At 41.5% G+C, this 21,887-nt stretch overlaps 1 protein-coding gene across 5 annotated transcripts in view; it reads right to left on the bottom strand.

The window, feature by feature from the left end:
- si:dkey-234i14.2 (RNA-binding Raly-like protein) overlaps positions 1-20,764 on the bottom strand; it is a 45,675-nt gene extending 24,911 nt beyond the window's left edge. For all 5 annotated transcript variants that reach the window (XM_010905407.4, XM_010905410.4, XM_010905409.4 and 2 more), the window contains exons 1-2: positions 20,582-20,764; positions 16,340-16,415 (exon numbers count right to left, since the gene is read on the bottom strand). In XM_010905407.4, the coding sequence (XP_010903709.1) occupies positions 16,340-16,415; positions 20,582-20,618 (113 nt within the window). In that variant the 5' untranslated portion in view covers positions 20,619-20,764. The remainder of the gene's footprint in view (positions 1-16,339; positions 16,416-20,581) is intronic.
- Between the last annotated feature and the right edge of the window lie 1,123 nt (positions 20,765-21,887).

The following is a 21,887-nucleotide window of genomic DNA, read 5'->3' as shown; positions in this document are numbered from 1 at the left end:
ATGTACAGTACAAGAACCTACACAGTTGTCTGTTTTTTTTTATGGACACAAAATGCAGGGAGCAGTGATGAGTTACCTTAAAAAACAGGATGAAGCCTAATAAATATTTTGTATATTAAAGAAAATCACTGGATTCAGGCATTATAAACTCCAGCCTCTCTCCACTGCTCAGTGGAGAAGGTGTAAAACACAAGGTGAGTGTAATGAAAACAACAGTGGAGGGACGTTTCACTCTTAAAAAGCCTCTGAGCATCACTTTATCTCTTCGCGTCCACGGGGCTGATCTTTAAAAGGCTGGCTCTATTTGCTTTTATAGGGCTGGAAGCTGGGCTGTAACTCATATCAAGTTGATATTGCACGCTTAACCCCTTACACTGTTTGGAATTGGTTTATATGGATGGAGCTACATTCTAAAAGGTTTCTTACAGAAGGAATAATAAAAGCACATGCATGCATACCATAATGCAAGGAAAGGAAGGGGGAAAAGACAAAAAGATGATTGGACCTAAAGTGAGAGAACAACACTACCTGGAACAAGGCTGAATCCAAACATTATACAGTTGATTTTATGTGCAAAAAGATCCTGCATACGTTCAGTAACATGATAATATTCCTGGAAAATGTGGAGTGGGTGGAACACAAGACAAAAGAATTAACAAAGATTTTGAGTGAGAGAAGTTCCTGATGTCTCCAAGGGGCCACACACCTCATCAACTGGCGCACAGTCAGTGGTGAAATTGGGCCAAAGCCAGGAGGAGCAGAGCTCCTGCACAGAAGGTCCAAATGACCCCTAGGGGGAGTTGGGCTCCTGTACTTCCACTGGCCAGCAGTTTAACATTTTAGATACAACTGGAATGTAGAAAGTAGGGCTCCCCCACTTCCCAAATCCCAATATATCCCCTGTGCACAGTCTATTTATGTGTAGTTTTACGACTCAAACAAGAGTCGGATTTTTGAACTCTCCTAGCTGTATCATTAAGAAATTAGAGCAAGCACTTGTAGTTGTTTTGTTTTGCAATACAACATTGCTCCTTCACCATCAAACAAGTGCTGTTATGGTTTACGTAATGTAAAACATCCCATTTAAAACTGCAATTCGGGTCAGGTGGGCATCATTTCAGAAGTGTGTGTTTTTTACCAAAATGACTAGCTAAGTTATAGAATGCAAAAGCAGTATTAGGCTATTCAGTAAATCAAATTGAAATTTCAGTATGCATAGTCATCATTTCATTCTGATATGTTCTGCTTTTCTTCACCATACACAAACAGAATACACTTTTTAGAACAATGAAGGGTATGACATCATATCCATCTTGTATCTGTACATTAAACAATGTAATCATACACGCTGACTCTGCATATGACATTCGGTTGGATGAGAAATGACAAAAGCTGTTGCTTCCTCACAGACCAATATTTTAAGCAACGAAACCCAGGTTAATGTAACATTGCATGTAAGAGGCAGGACAGACACTGGGAGAATGGACGACTTTTAATAAAAACAACTAAGGATTTAATCAAACTAAAAAAAGAAATGAACAGAGCAAACAGAATAAAATTGAAAACATTAACTGACAAGATACACTGGGAAAGGAGGAACTGGGACAGTGATCAGGAACACAGATGAGGGCAATAACAACAAATAATAACAGCTGTCCATTCTCCAAATTAGGGAGGGAGGTCTGTTGGATTGTACTGGCATGGCAGGACTGTTGGGCCAGGAAGTAAAAGTTAGAGCAACTCTGCACATTCTGACATGTGAATAAATCAAATTCAAACATGAAATTATAAATTCACTTCTTTATTGGTTAGTTTTCAGGAGGCAGCAATTAGCCTAGCAGCAGTTAAGCAGGCAGCAGTTAGCCTAGCAGTTATAGCATCTGACAAGTAGCCGATAGGATTCCAGATTGAATCCCGAGCTGGCAAGGGGAAAGATTTGTCATGTCGTCCATGAACATAGCAGTTACCCAGCATCTAGTCACTATGGTGGAGAGTGTCCGCTATATCCCTAAAAGGTGAAATGTTATATTTACAAACAAATTAACCACCTTAGCATGACTAGCTGCATATTTGCTGCCTGGTTTAGGGATGTTTGAGTTAAAGTTAAGGTTTGTGTTAATGTTGGGCTTGTGTTAATGCTGGGCTTGTTTCTTCTTTCTGGAGAGTACTTACACGTTTAATATTTGAATTTGATTGGCTAATGCAGGCAAATAGGCATCGTTGCTTGAACCTGGGTGGACTTGTTTAAACATAATCCTGTGACGAGTAGAGCCAACCAGAAGCATCCCAGGGCACCTTTGTCATGCATTTATAAACATTTATTAGCAGGGTAATTTGAATCCTGAATGCAGATTAGCTAAAAGCCATTGTAAACAGGACCACGGTTATGACAAACATTATTTCTACCTTCATAGTCACCCGAGGTTTGTGGTATGTGGCCAATTTACCACAGCTAAAGGCTGTATTCAGGCACTTTGTGTTGCATCGTGCACAAGAACACCTCAGCTTTGGTATACTGGCCATCTTTACCACCCATCTTCCTGCTTCATTATAAACTGGGTGACATGAACCCTGATTGCCAGTTGGTACATGAGGCTGTATACTAGTGGTATGACATCACATCACTTTTTAATGCTCTTATTGTGTTGGTAACCGGTTTGAGATAGCAGTAAGGCATCATAGGTTTGAGGTGTTTTGCCAACCGAACACCACCCCTGCCTTGTTAATTATAGCAAATTACTATACAGCACCTGGAACACAATTTAGGTGGACGTATGTGTCAACATCTGCCATTTTTAATCCTTGTATGAGTTGAAAGTGCTAGCAACAAGCGTAGTATTCACTGACTGCATAGTGAGCAATGAAATTCATTTTCCCATTACAATAAATATGCAATGTGAAATAGGGGACAATTTGTATTTCTTGTATGTACTATTACATTCTGCAGCCAATGTTCATTCAAAGGGAAAAGTAACCAAACATAAGGTAGTATTCTCCCAATAGCAACTTATAATGACAAAGACTTTGCAATATTAGAAAGGAACGTAATCATCGCAGTCAACGAGACAAATCATTCCTGCAAGATTATGGAAACTGAATTGTGTGTGAGACAAAATGCACCAAATAAAAAAGGCTCAAAATGATCCGTGAAATGACTATGATTAAATAACCTGCAATGACCACTATGAAGGTATGCATGCTGCATTTTCTTACTGAAGATAATCCCTGTGTTCATCACATACCAAATCAAAGCCAAGTAATTTATCTTTCATCTAGTCATTCCCTATGTTATAGTGGTAGACAGACATACTGTATGTAGGGTTGGTTTATGTTTAGAGGGAAATGTTGACACTGTTGTATTCAAGTAAAAAGTGTGTGTTATATGGACAATATACCATGGCTAAAAGCTGTTCTTGGGCACGATGCAACACGGAGTGGTATTGGCAATATTCTACAAACCCCTGAGATGCCTTATTGCTATTTTAAACCGGTTCCCAATGTGGGCATCTACATTTCCTGGTTTATAACAAAACACAACATGTCATATATATTATACAATTATAAAAGAGTATTCAACTGTCTAAATATATTGGAAACGTGGTCTGTGAGAATATAGATTTCTTACCACAGTCTGAATCATTTCATACATGTCAGCCATGTGAAATACAAAATATATATTATTAACCAGGTGATTGGTCCCTGAATGCTGAAAGTCATGAAAATATGTAACTGTACACCAGGAAAAACATTTGTTTTTACTGTTTTAATTGCATTGGTAACTTTTATAATTGTTATGCCAGTTACAACAGAATAAGGAAGTTAGAAGACAACGGTAACAATCTAAATGTTTAATGTCAAGCACAAAAGTTACAATAATAAAATAATGGCAAAAATTTGTTGATGAAATAAAGACTGGTCCTGGTCAATTGGGTCTTTCAAATGTTTTTATATAAGAAGTAGGCTGAATTATCTTGGGAATTTAAAGTTGTTTACATTGTTTTGAGGCTTTTTTAAGAATTGAGCTAACTTGTGTTAATATATTGTGATATTCCTTTATTAATACATTTTGTTACATTGTGTTATTCCTTTATTAATACATTGTGTTACATTGTGTAATTCATCTCTCCAAGAGCAGAGCACATACGACCGTTCCATGGATCACTAACGTTGTTTGGACAGGTGGTCGGGACAGTGTGTAAATCCATAAATCGTCCAGCCCTAGTTTGCAACCAGTTTATAATTGCATCTCTGGGGTTTGAAGTTTATTTCCAATATACCATGGGTAAGTGCTGTGTCCAGGCACTCTGCAATGCTTTGTGCCAAAGAACAGCTATTTGCCATGGTGTATTGGCCATACACCACATCCCCTGGTGCCTAATTGTTTAAATATACTACCACTTTCAGCCAATCAGCTTTCAGGATTTGAACAGGATGATTTATAATGTTATTTATCCCGATGCGTAAAACCTAAGAATTGCCCTTAGCCCTGGTATATTGGCCACATACAGTAGCTTACTGTTTAGCTATATCAAATGTTCACAAGTTAAGAAAAAAATGTTTCCCTTATGCCTAACTACCATGAACTGGGCAGAGAGCTTATATTCATGAGCAGAATGACACCTCTTTAAAATGTATTTTTAACAAGAAACTTGGACACAGTGAGCAGTGTTGCAGTGAAATATACAGATTCACAAAGCAGTTGATTCACAAATAGATTCTGTATTAGTTGTCATTTGTATGTGTCTCTTCTAATACCGTTTGCAGCAGCAATGACACAATGTATGAAATTCAACTACACTTCACAAAACATTACCAGAGTCCTGACCACAGGTGGCCACTGGCCTTTTAATTGGTGTATTGAATGGAATAAATGGAATGATGTCAATCACATCACACTCAGTTTCAATGTGTTTGATTCCATTCATTCCAGCCATTACTATGGACTGTCCTCCCACCAGCCGCTTGGGATCTTGACAAGCTAGGCCTACTCTGTTGACACCAGTTGACACTGACAATAAATCGGCTTTGTCTAGAATGCAACCACCTGATCTAGAGGGACAAAAACAGGAGACATCATTTGATATCCATTAGATGGGAGGAGGAACGTATTGCCATAAACTTTCCAGTGTTACTGACTCACCCAATGATAAAGACTATTATTATGCACCCCCTCACCCGGAGAATGTACGACGCTCTGCCCAGAGATTCAGAATACACTGGACTTAAGCGAAGGGGCCAGTTTAGGGATATTTAAAATGCTTCTCATTGACAGCCGTAACTCAACCGCCAGATGTAGCCTCGCACACGTGGCCATCGGACGAAATGACACATGTCTCATCGACTGATGGTGCACGTCCACTGTTCTGACACGAATTTGGCTGCAAGCGCGCGGCCTTGCCTCAGATGGCCGCTTACGGGCGCATGCGCTATAGGTGTTTGTTTTTCGGCGGGGGAGGGCTGTGTTGACATCTCTCCATGAACTTTTTTAAATTCACACGAAACCAACAACTATAATTTGTCTCACTCATGGGAAAAATAGAAAACGCACATTATCATGAACACTATGCTATCAGGCAACATGTTTCTGTGGTGCTGCCATATAAAACAAACAACTCAATTCTAAATAAACACAGCACATTATAAACCCAGTGCTAACTCACCTGAGACACCAGCTTTCTCAAACCTTCTCCTGGAGGCACCCCGCCCTGCATGTTTAGATCTCTCCCTGCCCTAACACCTGATGTAGCTCATCTAGGACTTGATAATGAGCTGATCATTTAAATCAGGTGTTATGGAGCAGGGAGAGATCTAAAACATGCAGGGCGGGATGGTTCCAGGAACTGGGTTGAGAACAACTGCTCTAAGCATTATTGTGCTTGTCCCCCGTTATAATTTGCTTTTCTTCCAGTTGGTAGCAGAACATTTCACATGGAGCAAATTTCATGTGCTGTTGCAGTACAACGAAGGAAGGAAGACACTCCTTTGTTTATGAAAAACTGTACAGATTAGTATGTGAGAAGATTAGTATGTCTCATACGCTGAAAATAGTATGCCAATTGTTCCAGGATGGTCTACTATTTCTGATGGACTTTCGAAGAACGCATCCATGCATGCTTCTTGGGGTAATGTAGACGACAACCGCTTGCACACCAAAAGAGAAGGGGTTTCCACCGTTCTCTCGTCTTTTCGCTTGAAGAAAAAGTCAGTTATCATCACCTATATTGATAGTTATTGTATCAATGTCATTCACGAATAAAAGAAAAACGAACCATGAAATGAAAAAGCTTTGGCAGTGTAAAGTTCATCATGTCTAGCTAGCAATTGCTCAATTCGTATGACTATTCCAAACTGTAAGATACTCCTAATATGCTATTAAAACCGCCACTGGCAAAATACATAGTTAATAGATGCTATTTGTGGTGGAAGTAAATTTCATAACAAATGTTATAGTCAGTTTAACATAATGCTTAATGGTTTCTAGCTAAATATTCAAACTTGGCATGATATTCATACGTGACAAAATCATATAATGTTGAGACACAATTTGACGACGAGGTAGTATGTCCTAATCAGTCCCAAAACCGGCATACTAGCTTACTATATACTAAACAGTACGGAACTCACCATCCTCCAATGTAGTATGCGATTGGAGACGTAACCTACGTCCATTGGATGAACGCCTCGCATTAGGCGGATTCATTTGCATAATATTGACCATGGCCCAACTTCTGAACGCACCTGAACAGCTCAAATGGCCACGCTGCCTTTCTTACCGTGCACCCCACTCGCCACCCCAGTTGTCACTTGTGTCTGCTATAATATATTATTACATTTTATTCAATAGTATTATATTTTTTTACTTTCGTTGTTAATCTCTAAGGTAACCTGTTCCAATATCGTTGAGTCCCCCTTTACCATAAAAAGGTGGTGCCCCAGAGTCCGCCTGGACCCGTTACCACGGTGCTCCCTCTCCCTTCCTGTGAAAACACTGGGCGTCGGTCCGTGGTACTCTACGCAACTGTGCAGTCAGGATTGCACTAGACTAGCCTAGCAGTAATGGAATAAGGTACTGCTGCATATTTTTACTAAATGTACGATATAAAATGTAATCTTGTTAATTAATCTTGCATTAGCAGCAGGCATTTATTATAGTTAAAATATGTCTGATGTTGTCACTAACTAGTTGTAAAATGTCAAAACGATGCCTTTTCTTGTCTAAGAATGTTAACATGTTTACAGATACAAATGTAGTAGTTTCAGCCTGTTAAGCAATGGACATAGTGGTCCAAGCCTCAACAACGGTGTGTGACGTCACTTGGAATGTTTGACTTATGTGGAATACTGTATGACTAGAATGTTAGTTAAAAATGTTGCCGATTTGTCAAACAATTGCACCTTTTGTATAGCTCAAAAGGTTTTTGCGAAGCAGAAGGCCGCGAGTTCGCGCCCAGTGTGCGTCCCACCATGGGAGCGGGCCGTCAGCAGAGGAAGCATAACTGTTACGTAAGCGCCACGTTGACAACGAATAATAAAAAAGGTACCCTTGGACGGCAAATTCTACATTTGTAAATTTGCCATCTAAGGTAACATTTTGTATTAGCTTAAAAATGTGGAAGGTTGTCATAAAGGCGTTCACGTGTGTTACAAGCAGTGGACGGCGAGTTTGCACTGGCAAACCACTGGGGTGTCTATGGACCTTATTCACCGCGCCTCCGTCTTGAAATCCAAAACGAGGCTAGGGGGTACACTCTAAAGCGGAAGTTCATTGACAGAGCGCAGCAGCGGGCGTCTGTCATCATGGCGATACCTGTGTGGACATCAAATCTTTCATGTCTTCCCGAAATAACAGTGGACTATGTCGAAAAATGGGCCAATAAGGACTGCATGATTCCCCGGGCTGTTTTTCTGAAAGGATACAGCAACTGGATCGAGGGATATGTGCACGACGTGGAAGGTAATGCACAGACGATCACAGCTTTTTTTCTGAAATCAACATTAGTTAACGTTACTTTTAAAATTAGCTTGTTAGCTAGATAAAACAACAGGACGTGACAACATTACAAGCTGATGCTAAGCATTGTTAAGATATATTAACCACACCAGACTGACTGTTATTTTGAGTGTTAACAATAAATTATTTTACCGACAGTCAAGAGGAGCGAGACAGTCAGTGTGAGAGCTAAGTCTTTTCGCTCAATGCGAAAAAACGAGGCATCTTACAACATTCAGGTATCATGACTGTGGATAAACTGCTCAGTTTGCGGAGTGGTGCCACTGCTAGAATACGCTAGCTAAACGTTCAAATGTTCATCTCGTTCATATCAACAGTTCATCTTGATTGTTCATATCAACAGTTCATCTTTCCATGCTAGACTAAAAATAACATGTTATGTGCAGTTGATGTGATCTTTAGCTAAAAGTGTATTGGAACCATCATTCAAAATAGCTTGTTTCCAATGTGTCACTACAAAGTAAGGCAGGGTGCTACTGTTGGTTATTAAAATTAATAAATATTAAGTATAAGTTAATTTGTTTACAGGCATGGGTTGCTCAGTTCACATAGCGATGTTACGTAGGGTTGGGGAAGGTACTATTCAGGTCTCACAGGTAACACAGATGCTAAAAACAAATCAGTAATGTCGTCTACTGGGATGCACAAACCCAGTAAAATGGATGGTTTTTTTAAATGTAGTTGTGTGCTTAACATGGTCTAGATTAGCAATGGTTATTATCATAAACATACACAGTTCAAGTCTTGTTTATATTTTGCTGTAAGACACGGCGGCAGGACGTTAGCTGCCCAGGCTAGTAAAAAGAGCAACAACTTGCTTAACGTTATCCCCGAATCAGCCCTCCGCTTGTTATAACATAAAAAGGACTAGTTTGTGGCTAATAAAGTCATGTCTATTTAGCCAGAAGGTTAAGCTAGTTATCTCTGACAGTTAACGTAAATATGGCTAACGTTAGCATCGTAAACTAATGTTAATATCATACCTTGAAATGGCGACCGGGATCTCTTCTTATTTTATGAATCCATTCACGGCCAAGTACAGGATCTTTGGGGGAACGATGGAAGGTTTGACCTGTATAGGATTTCTTTCTCTTTGAAGACGTACATTTGGGAAACCAACAATGCGGCGGCATTGTAGGTAACGTTATGACAGAAGTCTACCGATGGGCGAGCCAACGTTACTTCCGTACCCCACAGCCTCGTTTTGGTTTAAAGGAAGTGACGTGGGTGAATAAGGCGAATGGGTGGGAGCTAAAAACATGTCCTGCAACCCCAGTTGTCAGGATTGTCTGCTGTAATATATACATATTTAATTTTATTGAATAGTATTATATTTATTCTACTTTCGATGTTAATCTCTATGGTAACCAGTTCTAATATCTTTGAGTCCCCCCTTCCCCATAAAAAGGTTGACTTGGTTTGCAATGTATCTACATGGTGTTATACAGGGATGGGCAGTATTTATGATACATGTATTTCAAATACAAAATAGAATTTTGTGATTTGTATTTGATTAAAATGGCTTCATATTTTGTATCAAACTGCATGACATAATTTATTATTATATTTATGATTAACAATAAAATGATTAATTACTTAGAAACTAATTGCTATGAATAAAGGTGCCATCAGTTGTATTCTTATGAATAACTTGTTTGTCATTGAGTCAGTGTTGCATATGCAAAACACCAAGTAACTAAATTAGGATACAAATATGAGTCATTAGCAGAATCCCAGGATTTTCACTATTTTCCAGGAGGGTCACATTGACCTGTCTGTAACTTTGGGGGGGGTTATGAACCCCCCCTCTAATTCTACACCCCTGATTACAGTATACCCACTTCTCCGGGCACCACTACACCACTGCTTATAGTTATCAGCAGCCATTTATTATAGTTTACACATGTCTGATATCGTCTACTAGCTAATGTAATGCAATCGTCAATATTATTAGTAAAGTTTGTGAGCTAGCAAATTTGCAGATGAAGTAGCTTGCCATCATTGCCATGTAACACTTGTCCTGATAGCTAGCAAAGGGGCATTTAACATTGCTGTAGCTTGCTATGTATAATTAAATGGTTAATTTCATCTGTGGAGAAAGTTATGGTTTATCTACAATAATTCTAAATTTGACAGCTATGGACATCTATATAACATCCACAAAATGTGATGTGTGGTCATGTGATTAACAGTTGTAATTAAAATGTTGTTAGTATATTGAATTGCTACTCTATAACCTCTGTAGCCTATTATTTAGTGTTTGTGTATTATTTCAAGCAATATAAGGAATACATATTTAGGATGCATTGATTTATGCTTCTGCACTTGGCAGAATAACATAAACAATGTGTCCAAGTAAAACCACCCCGGGAGTTTTGCCAGTGCGAGCACGCCCCCCACCCACCGCGGGCCCGGTAGTAACCCCATAGTTAATGTTTGTCCCCAACGGAACATCTCCCCTTGACTCCCCTTGACTCCCCTTGAAAGGCCATTGAATATTTCAAGACAATCGACAGCAAACAGAGACAGTAATGAAACTCTTAAATTCTTGAGTAGTTCACAATTTTGTAACTTCTGTAATTCTGTGACGCCATAAAGGTTGTTGTACATGAGCTTTTTCAAGCCTTTTTTTCACTATATATTGCACTATATTCACAATTTGGACACGCCAAGCACAAAGATGGACTGAACTTATGTTAAATTCTGATCTCTTCCTAAGTATTACTTTCACTTTTCAGATTCATGATTTTTCATGGGTTTTTTTAATAGATAATTTAATAAAAACTTCCCATCTGATCATATCATGTGCTCCAGTAATATCTCCCACCATCCACCATGGTTTCCAGATACTAACTTTTATAATATTGTGTCACACTTTTCTTGGTATAGACATAATTTTCTTGGAATAAATGTATTTGATTATGCCGTTTTCAGTTTTTTTTTAAGGGTTGAAAGTAATTAAATTGTATGTCTATATGGTCCAAACAAAGATTTATCTTCTTAACCATTCAAGAGTTTTAAGGAAATTTTTTTCAGGTGTTCGTTTTGCTTTATTGGGCAAGAATGAGGTCAGGAAAAAAGGCAATATTTTTCAAACCCACACTGCAGCAGGGCATGCCCATCAGAGGAAGAGTCTTAGAACGCAGGACCACCACCCTAGCCAACAATAAAGAGTGAGGAAAAAAGAAACGGCATGACTATCCCAGACAGTATAATGATCCCACAGCAATGCTAACACAGACCAACCAAGGTCAGGACGTAGCTCCACTGCATTGGGACTGGGCCAGCCAGGCTAAGCATCCGTCCGTGGATATACAGAAGGTCATTGTGCGTGTGCGTGTGTGTGTGTGCGTGTGTGCGCGGAAGGTCTACCAGCATGCCTTGCATAGTATAGGGTGTACAAGCACATTGAAGAACATGAAGAAGAAGCACTTGTCCACACTAAGATGGCTCCTCAGGCAGAGTCATCCCACAGTGGCAGGAAGTGGGGGCTCTTTATAATGACTGCATTATGACAGTCTGCATTGTGTGTGACTTCAGAGGACAGAGGGGAAAAGATCCATTGTATGTGACATGTTTGGGCTGCTATCGGGACAGCTCTTTAGTCAGATGGCTCCAGAGTAATATGAAGGATATGGAGAGTACTACATCATAGTGACAGATGAGCGAGCGACAGAACGGGACATGACACAAACTTCCCCAAGAGATTAAAGTGTGATGGATGGGGATATGAGCGGAGCAAAGAGATATTGTTTGACATTTCTTTGAGTGGAATTTTAAAACAAGTTATACAGACAAATTACTTATCTCTGAGTCTTTCAGTTTGAAAACCACAGTGGTGAGGTCAACGCTTTATTATCATTGCTTAGGTTCATCCTATGAATGACAGATGAATCAGTACTGTGAAGAATAAACATGTCTACCACAGCATACATATATTGGATCTTAATTTGAGCAAGTTTGCTAAAGCAGGAAAATAAGATGGAAGCAATTATGGTTAACTGTCTTGTACAGGGACAGAACAACAGGGCAAAGGGATTTGATCCAGCAAAATGTTGTTTACTGGTCAAATGATTTAACTGCTGGCTAACTGCCAACCCACTTGAGATTAGAATGGAGCACCTTTGCAAGGTGCCTCTACATCAGAAAAGTAAATGGCATAAGCTGAAGGGACAAAAAGAGCTGGAATAAATTAAGAAATACATCACTTTTGCAACAAACTGTCACAATAAAGATCAGAATTGACGTTTCAATATAGCTAAAGCATGTGGTTTTGCCTGAATTATTATTTTTTGTGATAGTTACTCTTTAAGATACGGCACCTGTACAAATTGTGATATGGCGTGTTTACAATACAAATAGCAACTTCACGAAGGCACTTGCTGAAGTAAGTGTATTGAAGCAATTACAGTACCATCATTCAACCTTCTCAGACGCCCCAGTGCCGAGCTGAAGGAGGAGGCAGTAGATTGGGCAGCTAGTTATTCTAGCAGGGAAGAGCAAATTGGCCTCATTTCTGTGGCGAACCCTGAAGCTGCACTATCCACAGACAGCAGATAGCTTCCTCTGTGCCAAATAAGCACTCTATCACTTTTCGCCCCAGCTCAAACACACACGCATAACTATTGGCTACAGCGCTGTGGACAACTTGGGAAACTGTGAGTCCCTTTACTCCCCTTTGTACTGTATTTTTCCATTCCCTGATAGGCAGAGGGGAAGCACTGACAAGTCACAGCAGAGATAATGATCTGTATTCAATGTTAGCAGCAACAGGAATCTGCTCAGGATGTGGACAGTTCCATCGCTCCCCATTCTTCAGGCCTCGTGAGGGGCTTGAGTTCCACGCCCTATGAAATATGCATCAGTGTCCTGGGCTCTTGAAGCCCGCCAGCCTTTTGATTGGGACTGTTTATGGGGTGAAGTCTGGCACTACGTGACAGTGAATGGAGGGAAATCATGGTGGAGACGAGAGCCAGGACATGAATTGGAATAGGAATTATGTTTTCTAATGCACTCCCTAGAAGGCAGGCAGGGAGACTATAAAAAGCAATGGGCTGTGGCTCCGTGGGCCAGCGTCCCTCCGGAGGGTGGTTAAGTCTTTTGGAAGATTCCGCCAGGCGGAGATGGAGGTCCTCTGAAGCACAGACCGACACCCAAAGCATAACACCGTTGGCCAGCTGGCCACACCCCTCTAAGTGTTCTCTCCTATACTGCTAACATGGTGTTGTTGGCGGCTGCCACTTCACATTTGATGATCTACTAAGCTTGCGTCTGGGGAGGAGGCTTCCTGGAATAATATACTTAACAGGAATGAGAGCGTTTGGGTGCGTGGAGCCGCGGCGTCGGATGCCAATAGGTAGGAAACGACGGTGCCAAGGTCATTGTCAAAGAGGATGTGTGTGTGTGTGTCATTTCGCAACGAGCAGCAAGAGACGGACAGACAACTGAGCCCAACAGCCTTCAAGCTATGCCTTGTGCACAAACACAAACAAACACACACGTGAATACAAACACACACACACACACACACAGCAGAAAACCTGTCTTCACAGCATTAAAAAACATCCTCACAGCCAAGCAGAGCCACCTGGGAGACCAAGTCCTCTCATCTTCGCTTCTGAACTGAAGTGTCAAATTAATGCATATGGATGCAAACTGTCTTTTTTAAAGCTTCAGTGTAAAATATGAAAGCGAGTCCAGTGGGAGACATTTAAAATGCAGACAGAAAATCCTAACAACAACGCTCCGATGACTTGTGAGGACCAGAGAGATGATCGTGAGAGCGGGCCGTTGCTGGCTAAAATACACCAGCCACACATTTCACATTCCACTAACATTATGACAGGCCCCTACCAAGACAACCAGAGACGGTGACAATATCATTGTTATCAAGCAAATGCTCTTTCCCCAAACATTGTTCTGCTTCAGCAAATGTAAATTCTGCGGGAAAGAGTTTTATTTATCCACCCTATTTATGCACACGTTGCGTGCGCGCGCGCGTGTGTGTGTTTGCGCGTGCGTGTTTATCTGTAGGCTGGTCAGGTCCTCACGGAGGTAACCGCTCTTTAATGGAGCGTAGCAGGAAGCAGCAGAGGTAGAGGTAGGTGGAATGGGGCGGAGGGAGTCTGAGGGAGGGGGGGACAGCCAAGGTGCAGACACTCCGGGAGGGAGGAACGGAAAGACGGTGGGAATGGCTCATAAAGGGATACTTCAACAGTACCGTATACCAGCCTTTTGTGGTAACGCTAGAGAGCCTTGACTTGCAAAACCACAATTAACATCCGTTATGATATAGACAAACTATACATAATATGGTATCCCCATGTTGAACTGACAATAGGACAGTAGGGCTTTATTGTTAAACCCAGAACTACCCCATTCAAATTCTCTCCCAGGAAATGTATTGAGACTGTAAAGGTGCACTTATAATTTACATATTCAGATTCTACCGGAACCATTATGTTTAATACATGCTGGCAGTCCACTAACTTGAACAACTGTACACTAATGGGCCATGGAGAATAGTAAGGTCACTTATATGACCATGAGAATCCAACACAATTTAGTTTGCAATCAGTAGGTATTGAGGGATTGCAACTGACGAAAGGCCGTGTGTTTGGGAAGTTGCATTGTCCAGCAGCTTCACGGGCGCACAGGTCTGTATGCCTACTCTACTCCGCCTTCTCTCTCTCATCTAACGGAGACTAACAATGCCTCATTACCAGAAGCAGTAATGTACATGCTGAGACATTATACCAGAGAATACAGTTCACAGCAGTGTGGCTGTTTTAAAGTGACCTTACAAGCCAAAAAAAACTCCCTAAGGTCTACTTATGAGAATTTGGGCGATTCTCTTTAGACCAGTATGGAACTTCAGAGTCTTATTTCCTTAGATGTGTTAAAAAGTTGGGAACTGAGAAATGTCATTAGGACTCGGAAGCCAGATCGTCAAGATTGATTTGATCCATAACGCTTGTACGCTTCTTTGATTGTAATGTCTACATCTACAGTACAATGAGTTCAGGGCATGTCTGACTCTGCAAGCTGAGGAATTCTGCTATTTCTACGAACCGTCGTTTCTTCGTCGCTGCCTCGGTTAGACCAGATCCTTAAATGTAATATCAGTGAGACTAACCTGGATTCATAAGAGTGAAGACATGATAGTAGGAATGAGATAATAAGAATAGAGCCTTCTATCATGTTGGAATTTGGTCTGCATAGGTCACACACCACAATAGTTTCAAAGTGCAGTATAATGTCATCTTCAAAAACGCCCTAATCCTGTCTGTCTGGGTGCAGCGATAGGGATCCATTTGATGTTGACGTTATACACCACAAAGACAGGGGTTCTGGGATGTCGCCGTGTGCTCAGGATGACTGCATTGATCCCTTAGATACTGGACTGGTGGGCCGGCATCCCTGCTGTTGGTCCATTAATCAAACCACCAGACCAGCGCTGAAGCCCGACGTCGGCTAGGCCCCTCTTAATCCCTCCAGGGGAGCATGACTGTAGGGTCTTGGGGAGTTGGCCATAGTTGTGTTTACATGCGAACTTTCAGATTGTCACTTTAAAACACGTCGTTTGACCCTAGTATAAACCAGGCTTACAGCTTGGGACAGCTGGCTGGGCTGGAATACCTTGTACTAAACTAGTCTGACAAAGGCATTTCTCTACAGCAGCTGCCCCCAGTTCCCAAGCTTCCAAACAGATTACGGGTCCACAGTCAGCGCAGCCAAACGTGTGGTAAAGGAACCGTGAAACAACAACACGGTGAAAACGCCACTGCTACGACACACCACTTCTGATAAATGACCAAGGCTCCCGGGCTACCTCAAATAACAACAGCAATATGGGAAACGTGTCCGTCGTCAGCGTTGATTCGAGAGGCACGTGGTTGGCGTCCGGCGGTTGGCAAATAATCTCCTAAATGATTACATTACGTGAATCACGTGAACGTGTCACTGTTCAATGGAGATAAGCAGCCATCGCTATTGTCAAATATGATTCCTTCTTGGGCTTAGTTGTGGCAAATTTGTACAATTTAGCGCAATTAGTGCAATTATTTTAATAATGAGTGCAATTATTATAATGAGGGTGGCTAATGCGTCAAGTAGGGCACTCTGTAAAAGTTACGGAAAAGGGAAAAGGATTTCTGTTAAAATGCTTGAATTACCTAATTGACCATTTTTCACAATATTCACTCTAGTCTGACCCCCGACCTCTGTCATCCAGTGGCTGAATCTATCTGCCCACCCCTGCAGTAGGGAGATGGTTCTTACTAGTAGACATGGAAGTGAAAAGGGAACGTGACCTGAATCTGGACTCACCTGTAGGCCTCACTGCTGGCTCTCTTGGTTCCCGCCTTTGGGCGGCTGGCTCTCATTTCCCCAGTCATGGTTTTATCTGAAACACAGTGTAACAGTGGCAGTGAAGTCACATCCATTTAGAGGCTCAGTAACGTCAGCTTTCAAGACAGGTGTGTCCTTGTAAAAGAAACCCTGTGGGTAACTGGAATAGAGGTGGACAGGTGAGCGGAGTGGCCTGCCAGATACAGTCTGACCTTTTACGAGCCCTGGGCTCGCATGCACAAGTGCACAGATACTGATGCGCGCACGCGAACACACACTGACACACACACACAGACACACACACACAGACACAACACCCTCACAACACACTCACAGGACACAATAATGAGAGGACTCCGAGCCTAATTGCCATCTGCCAGAGTCAAATGAATTGGCTTTCACAGTCACATTGGTTCACTTCTTCCAACATCTACCTGTCTGTCAATTAGAGTTCCTGAGCCCAGACCCAGACCCCGTACCACCCCACCCCTCTCAAACCCTCAGGCCCTGTGCTCAATGGGGTTCCCCAACCATCCTTTTTCTTCCTGTCTCCGGTCTCCTCTGAACTCATTTGAACCATGCTGTGTGTTGGAAAAGGCCCCGCTTTTGTCATATCTTAAAAGATTAAAAATGCTCTAAAGGCAGAGGGGTTTGTCAAAGTCTCTCTCTAACGGGGACAGAGTGCTTGCTTCCATTAGTTCCTTTTCTTGATAGTGCTGTCTTCCACTACAGCTGCTCCTTTTGGCTGCTGTTCCTGCTTCATGCTATTTCACTGATGCTCTCTTGATGTTATAAAGTAAAAAATGCACTGTGGGATCTAAAACATACAAATATTATAATATACAAGAAGAAAATAAACAACAATGTGTGCAACGGTCCAGTGATAACACTTCTGGTTACATTAACAAATATGGCTCCTCTCTAGAGACCAGGGTTCAACACCTGTCTCTACTGTTCACCATGCCTCGTCTTCCCCTCTCTCCTTCTGATGTCTTAAAAAATATATATGTGAGGAAAATGCGTGTCACCTCTTCCTTAAGTAAAAAGAATGTTTTGTGGAAGTAGTAAAGTCATAGTATATCATACCAAATGTGTGACATAGCACTGAATTAATGATGTAGTACTGAAAAAAACAGGACCTGTTTGGGCTCATGAACACCACTTCTACACCTGGATCAATTCCACTCAACCGCTATAACGCATCTTTAACTGTCATACATATTTACAGTATGTTTCATGAGGAATCTGTCAAAACTAGGCTCTCTCACTATGGCTCTACAGAATATCACCTATGGGTGTGCCGAGTACTCAGACAAAACATCATCAGAGAAGCACACCCATTCCACACATACAAACGTAGTGGCATATGCATTCACTGTCACCCACACCACACATACAAACGTAGTGGCATATGCATTCACTGTCACCCATTCGTCTCTCAGGGCTGAACTGTCTCCATTTCTTTCTCCACATACATTTTGTGTCGGAATCATTTGATAGCTAGGTATCAAGGATGTTATATTTTCCACTGACTTTGCAGAGGCAGTGTTGTAAGGGTTTTGTAGTTGTTTTTGGCGTTTACTATTGTTCTTTAAAATCTTACAACACTGTTATTTGACTGCCTTGTAATAAGCTTTAAAGGGATATTTTTGGGTCAGCTCTGAGGGTTTTGCGAGCTGACATTAACACGGTTGTTATGGTGTGCAACGAGAGCTGACAATGGTTTGTTTTCACAGCGCGCACTTTGTTAAAATTGCACAGGGTTGCATAGAGCACCCAGGTGTATTTAAAATACCCTTCTGTTTTTTCAGATGACAAGTATGTCTGATTCTACGCATATCCGATTACGAGAATCACATGTGACAAAAGGATACAATTGAGGAGATGACGAGATCTGCACACCAAACAGTATCTTAGTCCACAAAAAGTGCCATATTCAATCAAAAACTGATTGCAATATAAAGGTCTATCGCTGGAATTTGAACATTTGACAAGACATTGATTGGACTTGAGTTTCAACGATTTCTAATGAGGACTCGCCATCAGACACAGACCTCATTACGTTGTGTCTCATTTCTGACCATACACAACATCCACCTATGCACGTTGAGAACCGAAGAAATGCACCACACACACAAACAATCCATCTTCGTGTTCAAGACCAATGAGGTATCCCGCGTGGGGGACAATGTATTTGTTTCTGTCAGAGCGCCGTCAACAGTGGACGGCACAATGCCGAACAACCACCGAACACCAGAATGCGCCGGTGGCACCGAGCCCACCCTTTGAGAAGTGACACCTCATGGTAGCATTGTTTATGACAGAAAGGCACCCTGCTGCTGGGGGTGCGTTACTCTTTCAGTGCGGGGTTTACGAGCGTCATCGTCCACCATCTGTTGGCTGCCTGGCGGGCGACCATTAATCGGCCAACCCCGGAGATCAATATCGCTGTCAGGTCACAGGAATGTTCAGAGCTTGCTTACGGGGTAATTGTGCATCAGTGACTGAATGATTAGGGCTATTTATTTTGTAATTACCCTTGTATTGTTTGGGCAACATATGCAGCATAGCAAATGAGACAGCGAGCAAGGGTGAAGTAGAGAGAGACAGAGAAAACAGAGGCGGGGAGACAGTGAATGTGTAATTATATTTACGGTATATATTTTATGCCCTGTGTTTTGGACTGGGTTATGTATTATATCAGGAGAGATGTTTTAGTGCTTTGAAGAAAATAAGACAATATATGACCCCACACTTATTTGTTTGGACACCACCAAACTGCTGGCTGGTAGGCTGCTTCAGTGCGGGTGCGGCTGTCAGATTGTTTAGCCTCCCCATGAAGGATTGAATCTTTTCTGTTGTAAAATGAACACATGTTGTGATCGCACCAGCTAAGCCTTCTGAAAATAACCAAATGATTGCTTTTTAAAAGGCCCAGCTGCTAGGTTAACCCAGCATGAAAGTAAAATAATACCCAATGTATGGTTTAATGAAACCATGTTTGTGTAATCCCAACAATTTAACATACTAGGTTATTCACGCAAACCTAACTGCCGTGGACATTTTGTTTGTTTGTATGTGTGTTTTGTCCATTTATTAATCAGTGTTGGGATTCCAAAGACCCAAATTATGTTGTTTTAACCCATAATGTTTTTAGAGCACATTGAGGTACACTGGTAAATATTAGTAAGAGTTTTGTTCATTGTAATGTAATTTAACTGTAGAATTTGATTGCATTCTGTAATAATGGGGAAATCTGTGAAACCATTGGAACACAATTGTATGTTGCAAGTGTAGGAGTACATCCTGTTTTGCCTAATCTATGGTTGTACAACCTTCAAGCAACCTTCTGTACTCCAGCCAAAATGCTATAGGCCGGTTTGCCATCCACTAACATCCACCCTGCTTTGACCTCCTCCACCAAACCCCATCTACCTCATCATTCACATCCAGGTCACAGGACCATTTTCAAGAATGTTCTTGTTGTGCCTGACCTGGGGTCAGACTAGAAACATTCTAGACAACATCTAATATACTGCAGGGAAGCTTCAAATCCCCTAACCAAGGATTCCACACGGACCGTGAATTCTGTCCTTCCCTTGTGTGAATGACGGAGGCTTTAGTTGTTCTGGCCAAAGCTGCAGAATCTGATCGATTCCTGCCTTCCTGGCAGTTAATATCTACATAGCCTCTTCAATCACTTCAGCTCACCAACCTCTCACCCACACACTCAAACTAGCTCTACACATAAAACCGCCTTCTATAGTATGACCAAAGGTACTACTTCTAGGTTGTAAACACTCAAAACATATAAATACAATCACAAAAACTACTTCTGTATTATAACCAAACTAAATACTTCTATATTATTACCAGACAAACTACTTCTATACAGTAACCACACAAACAAAATATTTATAGATATAACAATACAAAGAACTTCTAGATATAACCACACAAACTACCTCTAGATATCAACAACATCCACACATGCTTGTTTGGCTTGTGCCCACGTATCTTGTGGCACCCCATTTAATGCACAGATAACCCAGCATCCTTCAAAAGATGCGCATGGAAGAAGTTCTAATAGCACTGATCAAAAGGACCAGACAGTTCAGACACAACAAACACAGTTGATACGCTGCTTTTTCATCTTTGTGTTTTCTCAGCAGATACATGCACGCAGAGAGAGAGAGAAAAGGTAGGATACCCTATACTCACGTCTTAGGCTGTGATATTCACTCTTGAACAGGGTCATACCAGAGAGACAGAGAAAGAAAGAGAAAAAGCAGGGGAATGTTTTCAAACAAGCAGAATAAGTGGAGATACTCCTCTTCTAATCTCTCCTTCCCAGTGTCAAGCCTCACAGAGAGGAGAGGAGACTGCTTGCTTTGGAATCATGACTGTGCAGAGAACGTACCAGCAGGATGTACCATTCCGTGCTCCACAGTGGTGAGCTGGGGGTGTTGGGCTGACCCACTCGGCAACTGGCAGGGGGGTGTTGTGTTCTAGCTCTCTTTCAGAAAATGAAAGAGAGCTAGAAAATAATTGTGTGAAAATGGCCAAAATCCCCCATTAATGCACAACCCCCCCCCCCCCAATAAGAAGCAGATTTAAGCAATCCGTGCACAAATTGTGCCCATGCACACACTTTCAAGTGCTTGTATAAATTATGTTCAGTGGTGCACTAGTGGGGTCAAGCGTGTCCCCAGGGATTCGCTGCGTAAATACCATATGTATTAAAAAAATACATAAATACAGTCACTAGTGTTCAGCACCAGTACTAAATGTATGAGCGTGGGTGGAGCATAGCAGAGGGAGGAGTCAGACACAAACAGAAATATAAAAGAGTTCGCCACCTTGCCCTCAGCATTCAATGCACTATCCTAGGAAATGGTAAGCAAATTTGTTGGGGGGCAGCTCTAGCCTTTTGAAGACCCTAAACAAATTTGATTACTGTCAGAGGCCCCCTAGGGGTCCGGTGCCCAAAGCAACCACTTCTGTTCCTTATGGCTAGAGCCTGCCCTGACTTGTAGGATACTGCTGCGCTGTAAAATAATGAAATGACTGGGGCAGCAATTCAGAAAGCTAATCATTATAATTTAGATTGCGGTCTTTTGAAAATCCTAAGTGAGCAGGTTCATTGCTGAAAATAATTTATTGAGACAGCAGAAAATAAAAAGGAGCCACTAGCTAGCCTAGGCCTGTAAAGGTGCCTACCTTACCATCAGTGTGAAGGACGGGTCCAGTGCAGACAGAAGATAGCTCAGACTCTTTAGTCACACGACTGATTGTCACCAGCCGTCACAGGCTGTCCTTGTCTCTTTATCTGAATCCCTCTAAAAGCAGTGTCAGCAGTACTGACTTGCTCCAATAACACCCTGCCTTCGTTTCATCTCACATTCATACTGATCTAAAGTTCAATAAAAGCAGCCATCGCACGACTGCACTCTGTCGAGCTAATGAGAGACCATCAGCTAACTTCATTTTAATATGAAAATCCATTAAATGATTACATTTTAATTAA

The sequence above is a fragment of the Esox lucius genome, chromosome 19 (assembly GCF_011004845.1).
Source record: "Esox lucius isolate fEsoLuc1 chromosome 19, fEsoLuc1.pri, whole genome shotgun sequence".
Classification (NCBI taxonomy): Eukaryota; Metazoa; Chordata; class Actinopteri; order Esociformes; family Esocidae; genus Esox; species Esox lucius.
This window is presented reverse-complemented; position numbering and strand designations above follow the sequence as displayed.